Genomic DNA, 19775 nt, shown 5'->3' on the forward strand with positions numbered 1-19775 from the left:
CTGCTTTGTGCAGGGTCCTACAGCAGACACCTGCAGGCACCACGGCTTTGCAGTCTGCAGCTCCAGAATCTAGGAGGAGGGTCTTACCTTCGCCAACTTGGGTTCCGTCTGCCTGTGAGGTGAGAGCAAGGGGCTCCCTGCGTTTACACAAAAACTGCTTCAAGCAGTTGATGGTGTAGGTGCCCACCAGGGTGCTCCGCCCGAAAGCTCTCCAGTCCACCACGCAGATGCTCAGGGGCGGGTGCAGAAACTCGTTCTCAGGCAGCTCCTGGGGGGAGAGGCCAGATGAAGTGAGGGCACTGCCTGGGCTGGGCCTGGCTGCTCACACCCTGCTGACCCGTCTGGGAGCAGGACCAAGGCAAGCTGGGCACTCATCCTTCTTCTGTCCCTGCCTTGTCATTCTGTCCCTCCAGGTCACCCCTGTAGCTTGCTAGAAGTCTGGAGCACTGCCTTCCCAAGCCGAGGAGTAATTACCCAACATATGAGGGATGGCACTAACAATTCATCCCAGGTCTAAATTGCAAAAATCACACACTTCTAAATTCTCTACAACAGTAGTCTCCAATCCTCTTATTTTGTCATTATGTATCAGCAGGACTCTCATCTCAAATGAGCATTTACTCAGGCCCGAGATATAAAACAGATAAAAGCTGAGCCATTTAAAATGGAGCTGAGGGTGAGGGACCAGCAACCTGCCCACTTGTTTCCCCCAGTGGCCCCTGAGGCTCAGTGAAGCCCAGTGTGAAAGGCTTGCAAACATTGCTCTCTTTCCTTAGTTTTAGGCTTCTCTGATTTAGAAATGTGTCCATTTGTACTAACTGGCTTGGACAAAGCAAACTTTTTCTTCACAGTTAGTTCCAAATCAGAGCACAAAAAAAGTATGTTGAAATATTGAAATAAACAAAAGCACAGGTGTCAAAAAACATCGCTTCAGAAGCATTAATTCGCATGTAAACTACTGATACGCTATGTACAAATAAATTTTTAAAAACCTAACCATCAAAATAAGTTTTGTTGGTGTATCTTCTAGCCAGTGGGAACTTGCAAACTTTAGCGTGTATCAGAACTACCTGGAGGGCTTGTTAAACTGGACCCCAACCCACAACAGTTTCTGATTCAGTAGGACTGGGGTGGGGCCTAGAGAATCCGCATTTCTAACAAGTTCCCAGGTGATGCTGATGCTGATGAATTGGGGGCCACACTTTGGGAACCACCATCAAGCTGCTTTGACTTACTATATGATCTGCACTTAAAACCTTTGTAAACAAAACAAAATAATAATAAAAGTCTACGTTCTCTCATTCTGAAATTCTGGCTTTTCACTAAATCAGACGGTCCTTCCTTGCAGGTGGTGGACATCTGAAACTCCAAAACATTAACTACGTCAGGTTAATGAAGGAGTGGATGCCATCCTCGGAAAGGCAGGGAGGGAGCTGGGGGGAGAGGGAGAGGCCCGCACCACTTCGAAAGCATCTGACTGGACATTGAAGTTTGGGTTGTTCTTGTAGCTCTGTATCATGCAGGACTTGACTCCTCGTCCCCCACACTCGATGAGGACCTGAGGGCGATCCACCGAGAGGAGCTGCACCTTCTTCATTTCTCGGACTCCCCAGAAGAGAACCTGCGGAGGTGATGAGCAGAGCTGTCACTCAAAGACCCAGAGAGGAGCCAGCATGCACGCCCTGGCTTAGGTGTGGGCAGGTCAGACATGCTGCCTGAGAACTACAGTATGTCCTTCCAGGAAAGGACTGTGCAGTGTCTTGAGGGCTCCATCTCATCAACTATGTCCCCTTCTCATCCCACAATCTCCTCTTATAATGCAGGCATATATTGCAATGCGCCACCGCCCTTTAGTCCCAAAGAACAACTCGACCCTTCCCTGTCACATACCTCCACTCGGTATTTACTCAGCACTGGCCGAATGTTGGCAGGAACTGGGTAGATCTGGGTGACATCTGGTGGGTCAACGGGAGGGAGCCCTTGCAGCCCAGACTCAGGGACCTACCACACAGAACGAGTGCTGATTAGAAGGTCGGGGAGAGGCAGGGAAGACTAATGGGGCCACACCATCACCTCCTCTGTAAGACTGTCAGTGTTTAACAACAGTAACATTTCCAGCTATAAATGCAACGAACACGATGCATTTTACCTCACTGATGTATTAACTGACAAACGCTTTCATTCACAAGAGTAGTGAGCATTTATGATGTGTCAAGAAGTTAATGTTAATAAGCTTTCGGCGAGCTTGTAAAATAGAGGGAAGAAAAAAAGACTAGTAGATAGATCCTCACAACCTGATAAAATGACATGGGAACCACAGCAGCAGGATGGAGAAGGGGCTCTGATCAGACTCGGAACCTCTGAGACTTTACTATTCCCCCACTATGCCTACTACAAAAAAGACTCATATTTAATCAAATAGAGACTACGTCTTAATCAGTGAAATGGAAAAGGTAGTCTTCTGAAGCCAGACCTCCAGGATGAAAAGGAGTCATTTCCTGTGCATTTGGAGTTAATGAAACAGCAGGACAGTCATTGTGCTTTACTGAAATCTCACACGTGGTCTACTAAGGAAAGGGTCTTTCTCGATGTGTGTGCCAACCCGCACTGCCTTCAAGACCAGGCTCAACACGTACATCTTTCAAGAAGCCATCCCTGATTTGATCCCAGCCACTGTGTCCCTTCTCCTATCTTTCAGTCCTTGAAATGCAACTTGTCCTCTGTGGAGGCTGAGTGTAGAAATCAGTGGACTGAGCCTGGAAACCAGTCTCTGCTGTAACCCTGCATGAGTCCCTTTCCCTCTCTGGGCCTCAGATATTGGGCCAGATGACCCTTCAAGCCCTCGGGAGTCAGATGTTCTATTAAACATTGCTTTGGGGTGTTTGTCTGACTTGGCCGAGAGGAGGTGTTCGTTTACTTCCTTTCATTCTCTAAGCTCCCTCAAGCAATGCTCCATATCCAATGGGTTCTTGATAAATGTTTATTGGTTGACTGACATATTAGCTCCATATGCTCAAAACAGCCTAATTGCTCATCAAAACCTGCACACCACAAACATATCACCATTTCTTTTTCACAGACATATTCTAGTTGGCAACAGCAGACGTGGTTAAGCTAATTATAAGAGAGCTCAGAAAAAAAGACAGCAGACACAGCGAATGCCAAATGTGCTCGAGATAATGAAGCTGCAGAATGAATCAGACAAGATAAAGGGTCTTGTCTGGGCTGGGAAATGAGAGTGTACGCCTAAAGGAAAAGCCACAGAACAGCTGTGATGGTGGCACAGGAGGCTGCCTCTGGATGTGCTCTGTAGAAAGGACCGTATGTTTGCTCATCCTGGGGCTGCTGAAATGTTGACCTGGGAAATGCCCTGGAGAAGTTTTGTTCCATAAGTGCCTGAAAGATGCCCTTAAAAATTCAACACAGGCCTTGATGGATCTCACATGGTGGAGATTGAATGACTTTGCGCCCAGCCAAGATGAAACTTTTTCTCAGTGAAATGGATCAGTTGCTGGCTTATAAAACTACATGATGTGTGGTCACTCAGCACATGGGGCCAGGGGAAGGATAAAGAATTGTTGTGAAGGCAAAATGGTAAGAATTGGGGTGGGCAGGATAAGTTGGTCCAAAAGCCGGACTGCTCCAATATCCCAGTGGAGACAAAATATCAGGACCTCAAAAGAGGTCCGGCTGCAGGGCCAGGACAAGGGACCGGGGGTGCACAGTTTAAGGGGACGCCATTCTCAGGGTCACGCATGACCCTAGGCCCAGCCCTGCCCATTGGAAAAATACTCAGAAGTCTTTCTCCTTTCTCCGTCTCCCTCAGCCCATCATCTATACTTGTATTACACCTCTTATCCAGTACAGTGGGTGGGCACCAGTCTTGGGCTCCATTACTTACTAGCTGTGTGAACTTGGAAAAGTTACTCAGTGTCTCTGAGTCTCAGTTCTGTCATTTGTAAACTAAAGATAACAATATCTAGTTCGTAGAGTTGCTGTGAAGAATGGCTGAGACAACGTGCAAAGTACTTGGCACACTCTCTGGCGCATAGTAACTTCCCTAGGAGTGAGGATAAACTGGGAATTGACTGACCCTTGCAAATATCAAAGCTCAACTTCAAATCATCTTAATCTTCAAATGGATTCAGATGATCTAGGATTGCTGGTGCCCCAAACCACCGCAGAAGCAAATTTAAATTCTCTCTCGAGGAAAACAATATCAGCTTAGGTTCAAATTTTCTCTACATATTTTATATGAATAAGTGAATACATTTATTTGAAAATATTGTATTGAGAGTCAACTCTGTGTAAAATATTATTGTTGGCTTCCGCGTGTGACATGGAGATGAATCTCACACCCCACTTCCAATCCATCAGCCGATCTTGTGGACTCTACCTTTGAAATATATCCAGAATTCGCTTCTCTTCTTTCCCACAGCACAGTCTTGATCCAAGCTTCCAGTTCTCCAATCTGGATTACCTGAAGGGCCTCCCACTTGGCATCTCTTCTTCCCCCCTTGCTCCTTCAACGTATACTCAACTCAGTATCCATTGTGTTTCAACATAAATCCAACATTATGCTCAAAATCCTCTCATGGCTTTCCTTCCTTTATAGAGCAAAAGCCAAAGTCTTCACAGGGCTTCACGTGATGTTCTTCCTCCGACCTCATCTCCTACCTTCTCCCTCTCGATTACTCGACTTCAGCCACACTGGCTTCCTTACTGGTCCTTGAACATGCCAGGTATACTCAGGCTCTAGGTTCAGGCATTTGCTGTTCCTTCTGCGTCGAATGCTCTTTGCCCAGATGTCTGCATGGCCCACTCCCTTCTCCCCTTCAGGTCTTGACTTAAATACTCACTTTCTCAGTGAGGCTTCCCTGGATAGCTAAAATGTCAACCCCCAACACACGTCCTCTTCAGATCTCACATCGCATTATCTTTTCTCCTTAGCAATGATCACACCACTGTTACATTGCAATTTACATAGTACCATCTTATCTCCTCTTCACTAGAATATAAGTCCCATGAGGGCAGGGAGCTTTGTCTGTTTATTCACTGAAGAAATTTTAGGAAAGTGCCTGGCATATAATAGACATTCAATAATATGTGTTCAAATACATGAATGAATGAGTGAAGCAGTTCTTTGCCTTCAAAATATTTACAGATTAATGGAGACAAGCCTGTAAACAATTGACCTTACCATAGCCTGAATGACATAGAAAAAGGCAAATACTGTAGGATGCAAGAGGAGAAAACATTTAATTTGACTGAGGTGGGTGTGGGGAAAGCTTCCTGAAGGAAGCATCTCTTGTTCTGAACTTTGATGATGACCATTTTCCTAAACAGGTCAATGGAGCATGGAGGTTGGGGTGGATGGAGTGGGGAGACGTTTTGAGTAGAATAACAGCATGCCTAAACGCAGAGGAGTACGTTTGCGTGGTGAAGTCGCTGATCAGAGTAGTCTGGCATAGAGAGGCCATAGTGTATGTAGAGCAATATGCTGAAAGATGAGGTTGAAGAAGGATTCGAAGACAAATTTTGGGAGAACTTAAATGTCAAGTTATAGAAATTTGACATTCTCCTATGGGCCAGATTTCTTTTCATGAGATACGAAGAGTTATCATGTGAACAAAAATGTAAAGTTTTATAGTCAAAAACATTTGGAAAATATTAAATTTCAAAAAAAGTTTCTTTATCCACAGACTTCTCATTTGCCATGGTAATGGCATTTAAAATCCCCAAGAGGGATATAATATGAAGAATTTCTTAAACTTTCTTTTCACTGTATTTGGAGGGACTGTATTTGGCATTCCAAAAAATAGACTTTGAGAAATGTTCCTGGCAGTAAGAAATGGGGAGCCATTGGTGATTTCTCAAGAGAGTGGCACGGTCTGCCTCGTGTTCTGGAAGAAATGTGGAGGATGAAGTGACTAAGAAAAGATTAGGAAGCTAGAAGACCAGGAAAGAGGCCAATGCAACAATCCTGATGAGAAATGGAGTGTCTAGGAACAGCGAAGATGAATAGTCAACGGGCTTGGCCTGGCTATGGATATAAACACAGAGTGAAGAATTAAAGCTGAGTCTGAATTCTCAAGGAGAGTGTCTGGGAGAACAGTAGGGCTAGAAGCCAGGATTGGAAGGACAGGGGCCAGCTAGCTTGGTTAAGAAGGGGAAATGGAGATAATGAATTCAGTCTGGGGCATCAAAGAACCCGGGTACTAAATCCTTCTTCTAGACAGAGAAGCGTTTCAGTAATGGAGATGGAGAGGCTGAAGTAAACCATCCAGAGACGAAAACTGAGAGCAGCTGGTGACAAATGAAGGCATTTTCAGCTCCCGTCTTCTGAGCATGTACGAGATCCACATGCTAAGATAGTTGCGCTGATGATCAAATTACTTTTTGAACAAGTAATCAAGAGAAGAAGTCCTAATGAAACCCTAATGAATTGTATCTCTTAGCCTGCTTACCTCTGACAATCCTTCCTCTATTAACTCAGCTGTCAGGAAGCAGCAGGATCTCGCCTAGGACACTCAGCTCAGTGTGGAGGGAGGGAGGAAGGATGAAGATGAGACCATGCAGCCCAGAGAGATCTGAGGCCTCAGAGGCCTGAAGGGATCAATCATCCAGCCCTTCATTGATGGATTGGGGAACTCAGGCTCAGAGCACTTCAGGGAGCTTCATATGTGAAAAGAGCAGTTCACTGGGTCCAATTCATTTAACCTTAAGCCTCAGGTTTCTGACACGTAAAATGGGAGTGTTTTACTAGATCCAGTTTTCCCAAGTTAGCCTTTCCTCTATCACCTTTACCACCTGTACTATTATCCAGTAAACATTTTCATTAGATATAGATTTGTTTTTAAAAAGGAAACTTCATGTGGCTAAGCAAAACAAGTACCACTTGCCATAGATGGAAAGTAACTTTAAAATGAAAGCAAAACAATGTTATTGGAATACGTCATGGGAAACATTTCTTTTTTGTGTGTATGTGAGGAAGATCAGCCCTGAGCTAACATTCTATGCCAATCCTCCTCTTTTTACTGAGGAAGACTGGCCCTGGGCTAACATCCAAGCTGATCTTCCTCCACTTTATGTGGGACGCCGCCACAGCACGGCCTGACAAGTGGTGTGTCGGTGCGCGCCTGGGATCTGAACCTGGGCCACCAGCAGTGGAGCACCAGCACTTAACCGGTACGCCACGGGGCCGGCCCAGGAAGCATTTCTTAAACTTTCTTTTCACTCTATTTGGAGGGGCTGGTGTTTCAAGAAGCAGACTTTGGGAAACATGTCTGTAGGTATCATTGATCTTTTTTATAGGCACTGAGCCTGAAGCCTGTACTCTTTCTTAAAAGGGAAGGTTCCAACTTAGGTATTATAGATAGATCAGCATCAAACTAGACTTTCTTCTAGAAGGAGTCAGAAGGATCAAAAAGGGCAACACTCCATTTGTGACAATATGGATGGATGTGGAGGGCACTATGCTAAGTGACATAAGTCAACAGAGAAAGACAAGTACTGCATGACCTCACTTATATGTGGAATCTGAAAAAAAAAACACAAACTCATAGAAACAGAGAGGAGATTGGTGGTTGTCAGGAGCAGGGAGGTGGGAAAAATGGGTGAAGGTGGTCAAAGGGTACAAATGTCCAGTCATAAGATGAATAAGTTCTGGAGATCTAATGCACAGCATGGTGACTGTGGTTAACAATACTGTATTCTATACTTGAAAGTTGCTATGAGAGTAGATCTTAAAAGTTCTCACTACACACATACCCACACGCAAAAGGTAACTATGTGAGGTGATGGATGTGTTGATTAACTTTATTGTGGTGATCGTTTTGCAATATATATAGATATCAAATTATCCTGGTGTACATCTTAATCTTATACAATGCTATATGTCAATTACGTCTCAATAAAGCCAGGGGAAAAAAGGCAAAACTCCCTTCATATAGATTCAAAGTTATTTAGTGCTCTACCTGGTTTTGACCTAAAATCACCTGGATTCTGACCAGAGGAAGGACTAGACCAGCTGGTTTTGAAGGTGACTTTCAGCTCTGACAGTTCATGTTTCTGTGCAACACACATCTACCTGGCTAGAGCTGGTTCTATTAGACTCTCACCTGGTTTATCATCCTGGAATCCTAGAGCCTAAGATTTATAAGACAGATTTTTCTAGTCCTCCCCTCCTCCCCTGTTAGGCTGCAACCATTGTTGAGCTGGAGCCAGTGGCTGAATTCCTGCTACTCTATCCCTCCAAGAGCTCACCCAGCTCCAGTTCCCCTGACAGCTCGCTCTTTCTCCAAGGCAGCTGCTCCAGCCCTAAAAGTTCTTCTTTAAGTGGAGCAAAAACCAGACCACAATCAAAGTCTGTGATAGGATGGGCTTAAGAACTCATCACTGGGGCCGGCCCCGTGGCTTAGCGGTTAAGTGCGCGTGCTCCACTACTGGCGGCCTGGGTTCGGATCTTGGGGGCGCACTGACGCACTGCTTCTCCGGCCATGCTGAGGCCAGGTCTCACATACAGCAACTAGAAGGATGTGCAACTATGACATACAACTATCTACTGGGGCTTTGGGGAAAAAAAGGAGGAGGATTGGTAATAGATGTTAGCTCAGAGCTGGTCTTCCTCAGCAAAAAGAGGAGGATTAGCATGGATGTTAGCTCAGGGCTGATCTTCCTCACAAAAGAAAAAAAAATGAAGAACTCATCAGTGTAGTCTTGTGTGCCTCTCAGGATGCAGACACGGGCAGAGTTTGGATTGAATACAAATGCGTCTAACTCCACAGCTGTCCCCTTCCTCAGTATGCTCTGCAGCCTCTCCAGCTCCCAGGGGAATGGCTATACCTGGATTCTAAGCTCTGATCCACCACATTAAGCAAGTCATTACGTTTCTACCCAGCTCGTTTTCTTCACCTGAAATAAATAGGTGGGACTAGACATTTTGCCTTAGGATTCTATAGTGTAATAATAATAATAATAAAATAGGTAGCATTTGTTGAGTGTTTATTCCATGCCAGGCACTTTAGGTAGATTGATTATCATCTCCATTTTGCAGGTGAAACATGAAGAGATTGAGTAGCTTACCCAAGGTCACACACTAATAAGTGATGGGCATGAGATCCATACCCTTGGGATCCAACTTGAGTGCCCTCCCTCTTCCTCATTTTGTATGTGTTAGGAATGCTTGCCTTCTAGTTTCTCTACCAAGTGAGATTTTTTTAAAATTAGGGTTTCTGAAAAACAGGCTTACCTATAGAGGGACTGGTCTGAGCCAAAGGTAAAGTGCCGCCTGCCCTCCTGATGCCTCAGGGAATGGAACTTTCAGTCAGGGAGAGAAATCTCACTGATATAGGGCCACCTGGTCACTTCTTTTCCAGGTCCTCTCCCTGTCCCATTTGGTTCTCCACTGAACAACCAGACTTGAGAGTCTCACCTTCCCTCTCCAAGTATCTTGCCTTTGCTTTCTGAAAAGTCTTCCTAGACACGTGTTCATAAGTTCCCCTACACCTTAGTGGGACAGACTAAGAGCTCCTCATCTTTGGGAAACTTTGTGATACAGTGTAAGGTGCAAAAGGCTTTAAAGGTCTCAGTTCAGCTCTCAGCTCAACCACTGACTAGCCACATGAGGAGATAAGTCAGTCAATTGCATTAATCCTCAGTTTACTATCTGTAAAATGGGAATCATAATACCTATCTCAACAGGACTGCGAGAGGTCTAGTGTGATGGAAGGCATGTGAGGCAGCAAACACAACACCGAGAAAATGATAAGTGCCCCCTAGATGTTTGCCCTCTTCCTCTTTCATATCCTCTCATGGTCTATATGGAGCTCAGGGTCTTCCACATAGGGCTGTTGAAGTATTGTTGGCCAAACCCATAAGGATCTTGCATGCTGGGACTCTGACTTGTAGCACAGGGGCTCTGAGAATAGCCTGTGTCACCTGGGCTCTTAAGTGGCATCTCCCAGATCCCCAGAAGGAGACACCTCCAGACACAGATAGCAGGAAGAGACCAGGCACAGCTGCATTGAAGTGCACTTCCAGTGAGGCCGCATCTCTGGCCAGGTAAAATAGACACACGTCTAGTGCAACTGACACTTTCTGGCTCACTTACCTCGAGCAGTTCAAATACAGCAAGAAGGTCCCCTCCAGAGAGGTTCCCACAAAAGATGGGGTGATAGTACAGCGTGGGGGGCTCATAGTCCTGGTCAGCTAGCTTCACAACAGGAGCAGCCACTGTGGCACCCAAGTATTCTGGCTTCCCCTAAGGCAGAAAAGAAATGAATTTTTGTTGCTGGGTGTTACCTACCTGGTTTTGATCTGCATCCATGCGATTTTTAAAATAATCTTCACAAAACTGTCAGCCTCCATGTCTCCCACTCACTACTGTCTCACTCTCTTCTTCCTCCAAGCTCTTATTATCCTTTTCTGTAGGTTTGGGGAGCAATGCAATGTATTCAGGCTCCCAGGAAAAACTCTAAGAAGGTCATCTTAGGGGCTTCCTGGCCCAAGTCTATCTCAGATGTTCTCTCTCTCCTCAGAATATTGAGCTCAGTTGAATAAAGTTAAAATCATCTTGGGTAGACTTGAATGGGAAAAGGAGAAACAAGGTGACACCAAACATTCCAAAAGATCTCCAGAGCAGGGTGCCATTGTGGTTGGGGACATGAGCTTTGGAGTCCAGGCAAACCTGAGTTGGAGTTCCCAAATCTACTACTTTCTAGATCTATGGTCTTGGGCCAATTATTCAACCTTTTTTGAGCCTCATGCCTAAAAAGAGTTTGTTAAAAATACCTGTTCATTGGGCCATGAGGATTAATGTAATGATGTTTGTGCTTTGCACAGTGACTGGCACCCAATAAGTGATCAATACATGGTAATATGATGATGGTGACGATGATGATTAAGGTCAGTATGTTTAAGTGACACAGCAGTCCTACCCTATTTTTCTTGGTAGTAAAAGAGGATATTAAAATATCTTTTTATATATGTATGTATATGGGCGGTAAGTTCCTTTAAGAACTATTTGGGTGCCATCTCCCCACACGTAGTCTCAGGAGCCTGGGTCCACGTTCCCCCAGGAACAGCACGGAGCTGGAGCAATCACTCTGCTTTGCTATTTATCTCAGGAACTGCTGGAATGTAAGCTCCACGCGGGGAGGCTTGCCTGCCTTCTTCACTGCCATGTCCCCAGGTAGAGGGCAGGCACTCATTCCATGTTTATTGAGTGAAAGCTGTTGGATAAATGACCTCCAAACTCCAAGGAAATTGCCCACATCCTCTTCCTGCTGAGGCTGGGTTTTAGCAGCCTCACTGCTTCATTGCCTTTGGACTCATGAACCAGCACTTGCATTCCTGGCTGTAGAAGGAGCTTGGTTGAGATGGAAATGGGATTTAGTTCATTCACACTTGAAAACAAACAAAGCTGTCTACTGGTATCCCATAGCAGAGTGAGATCTGTTCTGGGTATGGGTGGAGTTAGGACAGCCGGATATGAAAAGAGCAATCTGCTGTGTAATTACTTTGTCCATGATCCTAGCTGGGAATTATTAAGTAAAATTAGCCCTGGAAACAAAAGAGTAAACATAAACCCAAGCAATCAATTTCCCAAACATAAACTCATTTCTCATAGAGCCAGCAGATCCGGTGTAGCCGTAGCCCACAGGAGGAAGCAGAATCTTTTGTGTGTCTACATGTATCTTTCCAGGAGGAAAGTGCAAAATGTTTTATTTTCTTTCTGTCCTACATTTCCTTTTCCTTTATGTGACAATGTAAGCTTGACTTTTCTGTGAAGGGTTTTGCTCGGGGTGGTGCCCTGGAGGTAATCACAGAATGGGGATCTAGAAGGGGTTTGAAAAGCCAAGGGACAGCAAAGGGAAATCCATGTAGTCCAGCGAGCGGGTTTAGGAGGAACTTTCAAAGATGCTTGATTGTTGTTATTGGTTGTCAAATAAAAATCCTTAGGATTGGAACCATGTTGTTAGGGACAAAATTGAACAGATACTTACTTTGTGGCCTTCTCTACAGAAGATCTGTACATATGTACAAGAGTAGAACTCAGATTCCATAAATATATACATCTAGCCCCAATTTATAAATGGGGGAACAGGGCCCAGAGAGAGTGACATAGAGAAGCAGAATGTGCATGTCTAAAGGGACACAGCCACACCAGCCACTCCCACGTGTGCAGGTAAGGGTGGACACAGGAGGCTAGGATCAAGTCCTGGCTCTGCCTCCAGCTGGCTGTGACGTTGAACAAGGATCTGGCCCTTCCGGGTCTCTATTTCCTCCTCTAGGAAGCAAGAGGGGGCTTCCTGCTCTCCAAGGTCCCTGCTCACCCTCTGCAATTCTCCCATCCCAATTTCCTCCTGACCTTGAATCAAGGTCAGAGCTGCCAGATGCTCTGAGGACGTGAGGAGGCTTTATAAAGGCTTCTTGGAACAACTGTACTTAATATATCGGTGCTTCTGCAATCTCCCGAGGAGGGAGAGACATCAAAAAAATTAAATAAAGTTTTGCCTTTTATTTTAGACTTCTTAATTCAAAGAAGAAGATTTGCCTTAGTAATTTAAAAAAATCTTCCAGTAAGCTTTTGAATCTGCCCAATGTTTCAGAACACAGACATCTTCAGACAGGAAGAGGTTTGGTCAACATCATAACAGAAACAAGATAGAGATGAATGCATTGTTTCAGGGCTTGGAAGCAACAACCAAGAAAGAAAAAAGACCCAGTTATGAAGGCTGAATTGATGACAATATCCATCCATTTCCTTCCAGCCAGGCAAGATCAGTAAACACCTCCTGTTTTCAAAAGGCATGGACATTTTTATTAAGCAAAAATGAGACATGGAACTAGCTGGAGGCTGAATACAACTGCGGGTTGCTTTTTATAATTATATTCCTGAAGAAGTGTGTGTCGACCACAGTTTTGTGAAGCAGATCCTATTTGAATTGCAATCTAAAGGGAAATCTTAGTGAAAAACCCTTTAGTAAAGCAAATGACCATCACCAATTCTCCTGGTTCTGTAAATCATTGTTTTCCCAGGTCAGGATTGCCTCCAGGCACATCTAGAGTCCTGGCTGGTTAAATAAAGAAAGTTAGTTGAACACGGCATTTTTAGCACTGCCCTGGGGACACTCACCACCGCGTCACTGTCGTACAGCTCCACCACCACTAAAGGTGGGGACTCTGCTAGCTCCTTCTGGTCTCCGTGCAGCACTAAGTCATTGAACAGCAGCATCTGGTTCCAGGTGGGAGAGAGGGTCTGGGAAATGATCTGGAAAGTGGGGCGGAAAGAAAAACAGAAGATCATGCAATTGGGTTATAGGGGGTTCCAAGGTGCAGTCATTCAACATTTACTTATGGGGGGCAAAAAGAACACATCCTCATCATCACTGCTCACTCATTCAACATTCAAGCCATATATGACTATGTACTAGATGCTGGGGGATGCAGATTCCCTGCCCTGGAGCAGCTTTCCTAAGTTTCATGAGTAGAGCCCCTACAATGATTAACACTCTATTTGCACACATACTTTCAACTCAATCCTCACAGTAGTGCTGTGATGATAAGGCTAGTACTTCATTAAGTACTTCATTAAGTACTGACTATGCGTCAATTGTTGCACTTCATGTGCACTGTCTCATTCGAACTTCATAACAATTCTGGGTGGTGGATAGAGTTATGTACTCCCATTTTACAGACCAGGGAATTGAGGCTCACTTGTCCAGAGCCAGCAAGCGGCAGAACTGGGATTCAGTCTGAATCATCTGGCACCAAAGCCCAGGCTGCTAACCTCAACCACCCTCACCAAGTAGATGCTAATATTATCTCCATTTTATGGAAGGGCAAACTGAGGATGGGGGAGATCTAGTGATTCTTCATTTATGAGCAAATAAACTTTTGTCATTAAATAGTCTAAAGCCTGGTTTAAATCTAATATTCCTTATATGGAATTCTACTGTTTTATGGATATTTATTTGACTGCATTGAACTGACCAGGGTCAGTTACCTCACTCTTTTGCATGACTTCTTTCTTTCTATCACAGCAAACTGTGACATTGATAGTTGGCTGCACCCATTATACAGATGGAGAAGCCAACGGACAAAGAAGGACAACAACCTGCATAATTGGTTCAGAGCCATGAGTGTCTCACCTAGAAGTGGTTCACAGCCTCCCTGCCGGGCCATGCAAGTGGTACCTTCAGAAGGGAGGGGGTAGCTGGGCTTATGTCCTCTATGCCAGCTTCACAGAGCTAAAGGCCGGGGTTGTTTCAGGATGGGTGGACTCTACGCCTGGGCAGAAATTGCCCCATTAATATGTGAGGCCAGTCCTGGAAAGAGGCCACTGTCACATTTCCCTCTCTCCCAGGCTGTGCAGGCTAATGGGTGATTTCACAGGTTAACAGACAGCACAGCGGATGCTGGTAACTGCACCCTTACCTCTCACCATTCACTCCAGGAGGGATCGGAGAGAGATCTGGCCTGGGCTAACTGCTTAGGCTCCAAAGCCCAAATAAAACAGTTGGCTCAGAGTTTTACATCAAGAGCTGTCTCCAGTCACAGCATTAAATCATTTGCACTGTGGTCATGAAAGAATTTTTATTGCTCTTCTTTATGTGACTCATAAAAAATATTGTGTATCCCACAATTTCCTTCCTTTCTTGCTTTTTGCTTTTACAGTATTTTATGTCTCAGACACAGTGAGGTTTTTGACATAACATTTCAGGGGAAATCTTAACTTTTCGGACAGGAAAAGAATGGCTTCAACCAACCTATGAACAGGAGTTACGGAGTTGCAATGCAAAGTCACTCTGCGTCGACTACTGACATCATAAAGAGCCATGTGTTCTTCTGTTGCTTTTAAAAATAGAAATGTGGGGCCGGCCTGGTGGCGCAGCAGTTAAGTGTGCGTGCTCCCCTGTGGTAGCCCGGGGTTCACGGGTTCGGATCCCCGGCGCGCACCGATGCACCGCTTGTCAAGCCATGCTGTGGCAGCGTCCCATATAAAGCGGAGGAAGATGGGCATGGATGTTAGCCCAGGGCCAGTCTTCCTCAGCAAAAAGGAGGAGGATTGGCATCAGATGTTAGCTCAGGGCTGATCTTCCTCACAAAAAATAAAAATAGAAATATGATCTCTTTTGTAGCATGCACCCAACGGTGTGACACCAAAGCAATTTTTGATCCTCACAGCATCTTTCTTTTAGAAATATTTTGATGGCTTCCCAGGCACTTTGGGCCATAAATGCCACTTGATAAGAGTCCAGAGGCCAGCATTCATTCATTCATTCAACATATATTTTTTCAGGACTTACAATGTGCTAGGCACAGTATTAGGCACTAACACAGCATCCTGTGCATAGCAGGTGCTTATCAGTTATTTGCATGAATAAATGAGTGGGTATTGACCTGTCCTCAGAGTTGTTCCCATGAGTAAAAGGACCATGTGGTCACCTTGAAGAGGTGCTGAAAGGCTCACCCAAACAAAAATACATTCTCTCACTTTTCTGTGAAGGTGCCTACAACTAGCCTCATTTTTTTCAGGGCTTCCTTAAGGAGTTATGCATTATAATCTTGTTAAATGACATTACTTGGGAGATTACAGTAAAACTTAGCTAACATTTTGAAGAAAGGGCCAGATACCATGGATGGAGCAAGGCTTAAAATCAGATACCCCTGGAATGGAACCCTAGTTTCATCACCTTCCTTATATCCAACTTGGGCAGGTGATTTAACGCCTCTGAACCACAGTTTTGCTCATTTCAATGGGGTTAGCACCTCCGTTCTAGAGTTGTTATGACCATTGTCTGAGATAAAGGGTATTTAGTGCCTGGCACACAGTAGGCACTCAATAAGTGCTTGTACCCCACCCTACTCCACTCCACCCTGCCCACACTTTTTTAAATAAATGAGTAAAAAATTTACTGAACACCTACCATGTGCCAGTCTTGGTGCACTGGGAGACTCGTGTCTAACAAGAGACCATCTGTGTCCTCAGGACTTAGCATCAATCTGATTGTTTGAATCTCAGGCCCCACGCTTTCCCCCCTTTAAGATCCTCTCCTTCTCCTCTAAGGATCCCTCTGTGCGACTTAGTCCCTCTTCCCTTCTAACCCCAAAACCTTTCTCTTTGGGAGTTATCTACCTTTTCCTTTATCCTTCCGTCACCACAAGGTTTCTAAGTCTCATGTCCTCAGTGACGTCTAGAATAACTGGATTCCCTTTCTGAAATATTTCAGGCCATTAAGCCACTTTATAGGGGATTGGTTTGCAGGACCAGCCCTTCAGAGACTATTCTCCCTGAGCTCCATGTGGTCGGTTCAGACGAGTGCTACCAGCTGACCGGTGGAGCTCACCCATGACGGCTGGGGCCCCCAGGCTCAGCTTCCCTGTCATGAAGAGTGCAAGAGGGGGGCATGTCACACGGAGGGACCAGTCCCTCTGAGACAGCACAACACTGAAACAGGAGAGGGAAACCAGAACCCTTTCTTACCAAAATGGAAGCAGTGCTTAAGCAAAGTAACTTTGGAATTGGACCAACCTGGGTATCCATCTTGGCTCCACCATCTTCTAATTAAATCATCTCTAAGCCTTAGCTTCCTCCTCTGCAGAATGGAGACGCTAATAGCACCCACCTTTGGGCTGCAGTGAGATGTAGCAAACAATGCATATAAAATGCTTAGCATCATGCCTGGCACGTGGGGAGTTTTTAATAAATGACAGCTATTGTTATTAACAAGAATTAGGTGGTTGGTTCAAAAATACAAAGGCAAAGTCCAGGGCTCAACAGAACCTGTTTTCTCTTTCAAATGATTATTTGATAAACAAATGCCATCTGTTCCTTTGAGATATGGGTCTAAATCAAATGAAGATACTGTATGGTGATGCAAAACAGAAGGATAATCACATGGCAGCCCAGTGAGCTAACTCAAACCCCCCGCCCCACCTAGGGCCCTGAGATCACCCCTGAGGACCTGGAATTCCACAGCTGTGGCAGGCAGAGGAGGTTCCCAGGGGTCCCCCTTTGAGAATCCCCCTTGCTTCTGGTGGAAAGCCTCAGTGATGATAATAACAAGCAGTCACAAAGAAGCTGTTTTAAGCAAGGCACTGTCCTGGGTGTTTTACCCTCTGGAGGTATAAGCAATACCATCATCCCTATTTTACTGGTGAAGAAATTGAGGACAAAGAGGGTTTTGCTTAAGATCACATAGCCAATAAATAGATCTCAGATTTGAACCCAGGCAATGCAGATCTAGAGTCTGTACTCTTACGTACCGCACTATGTACTACCTCTCAAAACAGGAAGGAGAAAGCAGGATGGAGTCCTCTCGTTTTCGTGCTCATTCACTAAGTGAGGACGGAGTCACCTCCCTTCTGAGGTCTCTCTCAGCTTCCCTCCCAGACAGAGCTAACCCCTCTCTCCGCGTGGTTCTTGGAGGTGCAGCACTTATCATAGTGCAGCCAACTGTCTGTCCAGAGGACTGCCTACCTCCACACCCAGATCACACGCGGTGCAGGAGCAGGGTCTGGTCTCCACCTCCCCCCATTTCCCCCGAGCCCAGCACGGGACCTGGCCCAGCAAGCACTCTGCAGGTGCTGGTGAAATGGACCAGAAGCTGGTTCACATGATGATCTTGGTCTGCGAGTCATAAATCAACACGCAGTCTCCCAGGTCGCGGGCCTCACTTTGGAGAGAAATGTCAGCCCTCCTCACATCAGCCAATGTATTGGCCACCATTCATCAACCACTTTATACACTTAACTTTTCCCTTCTTCACAATGGCCCTATTTTAAGATGACAGACTGAGGTTTAGTGAGTAAATGCAGCTAGAAAGTAGATGAATTAGAATGTAACCTCGGGTTTCTTTGTGTCCTCTTTGTCTTAACTCCCAGAGATGGGCAAATCCTTTCCTGAGCTTCTCTCTCAGAACAGTGAATCCTCCGAGGACAGAGTAAATCCTTAGAGAACACGATCTAATGAGAAAAGCAGCCTCGTGGACTTTCACTGATTAGGAGCCCTTTCCACATTTCAGCACTCAGTCTACAGGAAAGGGAGAAAGCACAGAGGAAATGGGTATAGCTCCATCTCCATTAATCCCACAATGTCCATTAGGAATAGTATTTTCCAGAGGGAGACACTGAGTTGCAGAGGTGTTGAAAGTGTGCAAAGTCCTCCAGCAGGTAAACACAAAGTGACAGTGCAAAGTCTAGGGCATCCTGACCACAAAGCTGGAAAACTTTCCTCCCCACTAAGACCCCTCAGTAAAGATTGGATCCTAAGCCTCATGTGGGCTGTCTGTGTGCTGTTTTCTCATTTGTTCATTCCCCACTGAACATGGACTTGTGCCTAGCACTTCTGCAGGCGTTCAAGGTGCCAGGTTCTGCTTTTCCTCCTCATCTCTCTTTCCCTCCCAACCTTCCTTCACCTCGCGTGCTTGCTCTCTTGGCTTCAGGACATGCATTACAGTGAAACAACAGACTTCCCTGTGTTGGTCCCTACTTGCACACGTGCTTTTGTGTCTGAAATAGCCGTGTACCCAGAGACACAGGTATTTACAATGTGCCCCCATTTTTTCTTTCCTGGGGGTCTGCTGTGCGTCGGCTGTGGCTGCGGGAAGATGGCAGGTGGGCTTCCCTAGTTACCTTTGTGGTCTGGCAGTGGGAAAGGAACGTGACCTTGGCAAAGGGGTCTGAAAGTCCGTTGCTGTCAGCTGCGATGAGGCCCCGGGCTTGGTACATGTGCGCTCTCAGCTGAAAGACATGCCGGTCTGTGGACAGATAATGGAAAGGGGCAGGCATTAGTGGGCTGTCAGGAACAGTGTGTGCAATTGGGTGTCTGTGTGTGATGCGTGTCTGTGGGTGTATCCAGAGACAGACAAAGGAGACCACGGGCACCACCCGCCTCTGAGACTGAAATGGCAGCAGCTAAGAAGGGGAAGAGGTCATGTTTATGGGTACATTGGAGCCAGCCATTCTTCTTGGTGTTTTCACCACATTGTGGGTTTTTAATCTTCATAACAACCTTGTGAAATATATACAATTATCTCCATTTTCTAGATGAGGGGAATGGCTCACAAAAAGGCGAAAATACTTTTCCAAGTTTGCAGAGCTAACAAATGCCAGAACCTGGATTTCATTTTTATCAGATTCCAAAATCGCCTTCTCTTTCTAAAATACCACATTTTACTTCCTAGTAATTCTGTTTCCACTGGCTTGTGCGTGCATGTGTGTGTGTGTGTGTGTGTGTGTGTGTGTTCATGTGTGAAAGGGGCTGCTCCACAAATAGTTTTTGCTTTAATAAACTCAATAAAGTCTTGAATCATCTATTCATCCATTCTTCCATTCAGTCAGCCAATGTCATTTTGAGCACCTACTGTGTACCAGGTACAGTTCTGGTGTCTAAGGATTCTGAAGTGGATGAGACAGCCCCCGCCCTTGGGGAGGTCCAGGGAGAGGGCAGAAGGTAAGACGAGCATGTCAATCACAGTGACAGGAGGCCAGGGCTAAGTGTCCTGTGAGAGATGCAGGCAGAGGACATGAGAGGTTGAAGGCAGGAGCAAACACATCTGCTTGATGAGATGGGACGCAGAGAGTGGGCCGCAGGTGGGGGCAGACCAGGGTTCAGTGGGGGAATCCCAAGTAAGAGTTGAGTTAATCATATTCCTTATATGGGACTTGATGATCATTATTCCTTGCAAAGCCCTCTTGTTTTTCATATTCACTTGCTCCCTGTTACCCCCTTACTCATTCCCATTCCCTGTCTCTCCCAAAGGCATCTA

The 19775-nt window shown here is 45.5% G+C and overlaps 1 protein-coding gene across 1 annotated transcript in view; it reads right to left on the reverse strand.

Moving 5' to 3' along the window:
- Positions 1–19775, reverse strand: part of FER1L6 (fer-1 like family member 6) — a 116317-nt gene that overhangs the window by 40644 nt on the left and 55898 nt on the right. Inside the window, exons 20-25 of the mRNA XM_004431086.3 lie at positions 18640–18764; positions 13139–13273; positions 10112–10261; positions 1891–2001; positions 1460–1621; positions 88–268 (exon numbers count right to left, since the gene is read on the reverse strand). Of these exons, the coding sequence (XP_004431143.1) occupies positions 88–268; positions 1460–1621; positions 1891–2001; positions 10112–10261; positions 13139–13273; positions 18640–18764 (864 nt within the window). The remainder of the gene's footprint in view (positions 1–87; positions 269–1459; positions 1622–1890; positions 2002–10111; positions 10262–13138; positions 13274–18639; positions 18765–19775) is intronic.

This window comes from Ceratotherium simum, chromosome 23, assembly GCF_057802395.1.
Source record: "Ceratotherium simum simum isolate JZ-2026a chromosome 23, ASM5780239v1, whole genome shotgun sequence".
NCBI classification, from domain to species: domain Eukaryota; kingdom Metazoa; phylum Chordata; class Mammalia; order Perissodactyla; family Rhinocerotidae; genus Ceratotherium; species Ceratotherium simum.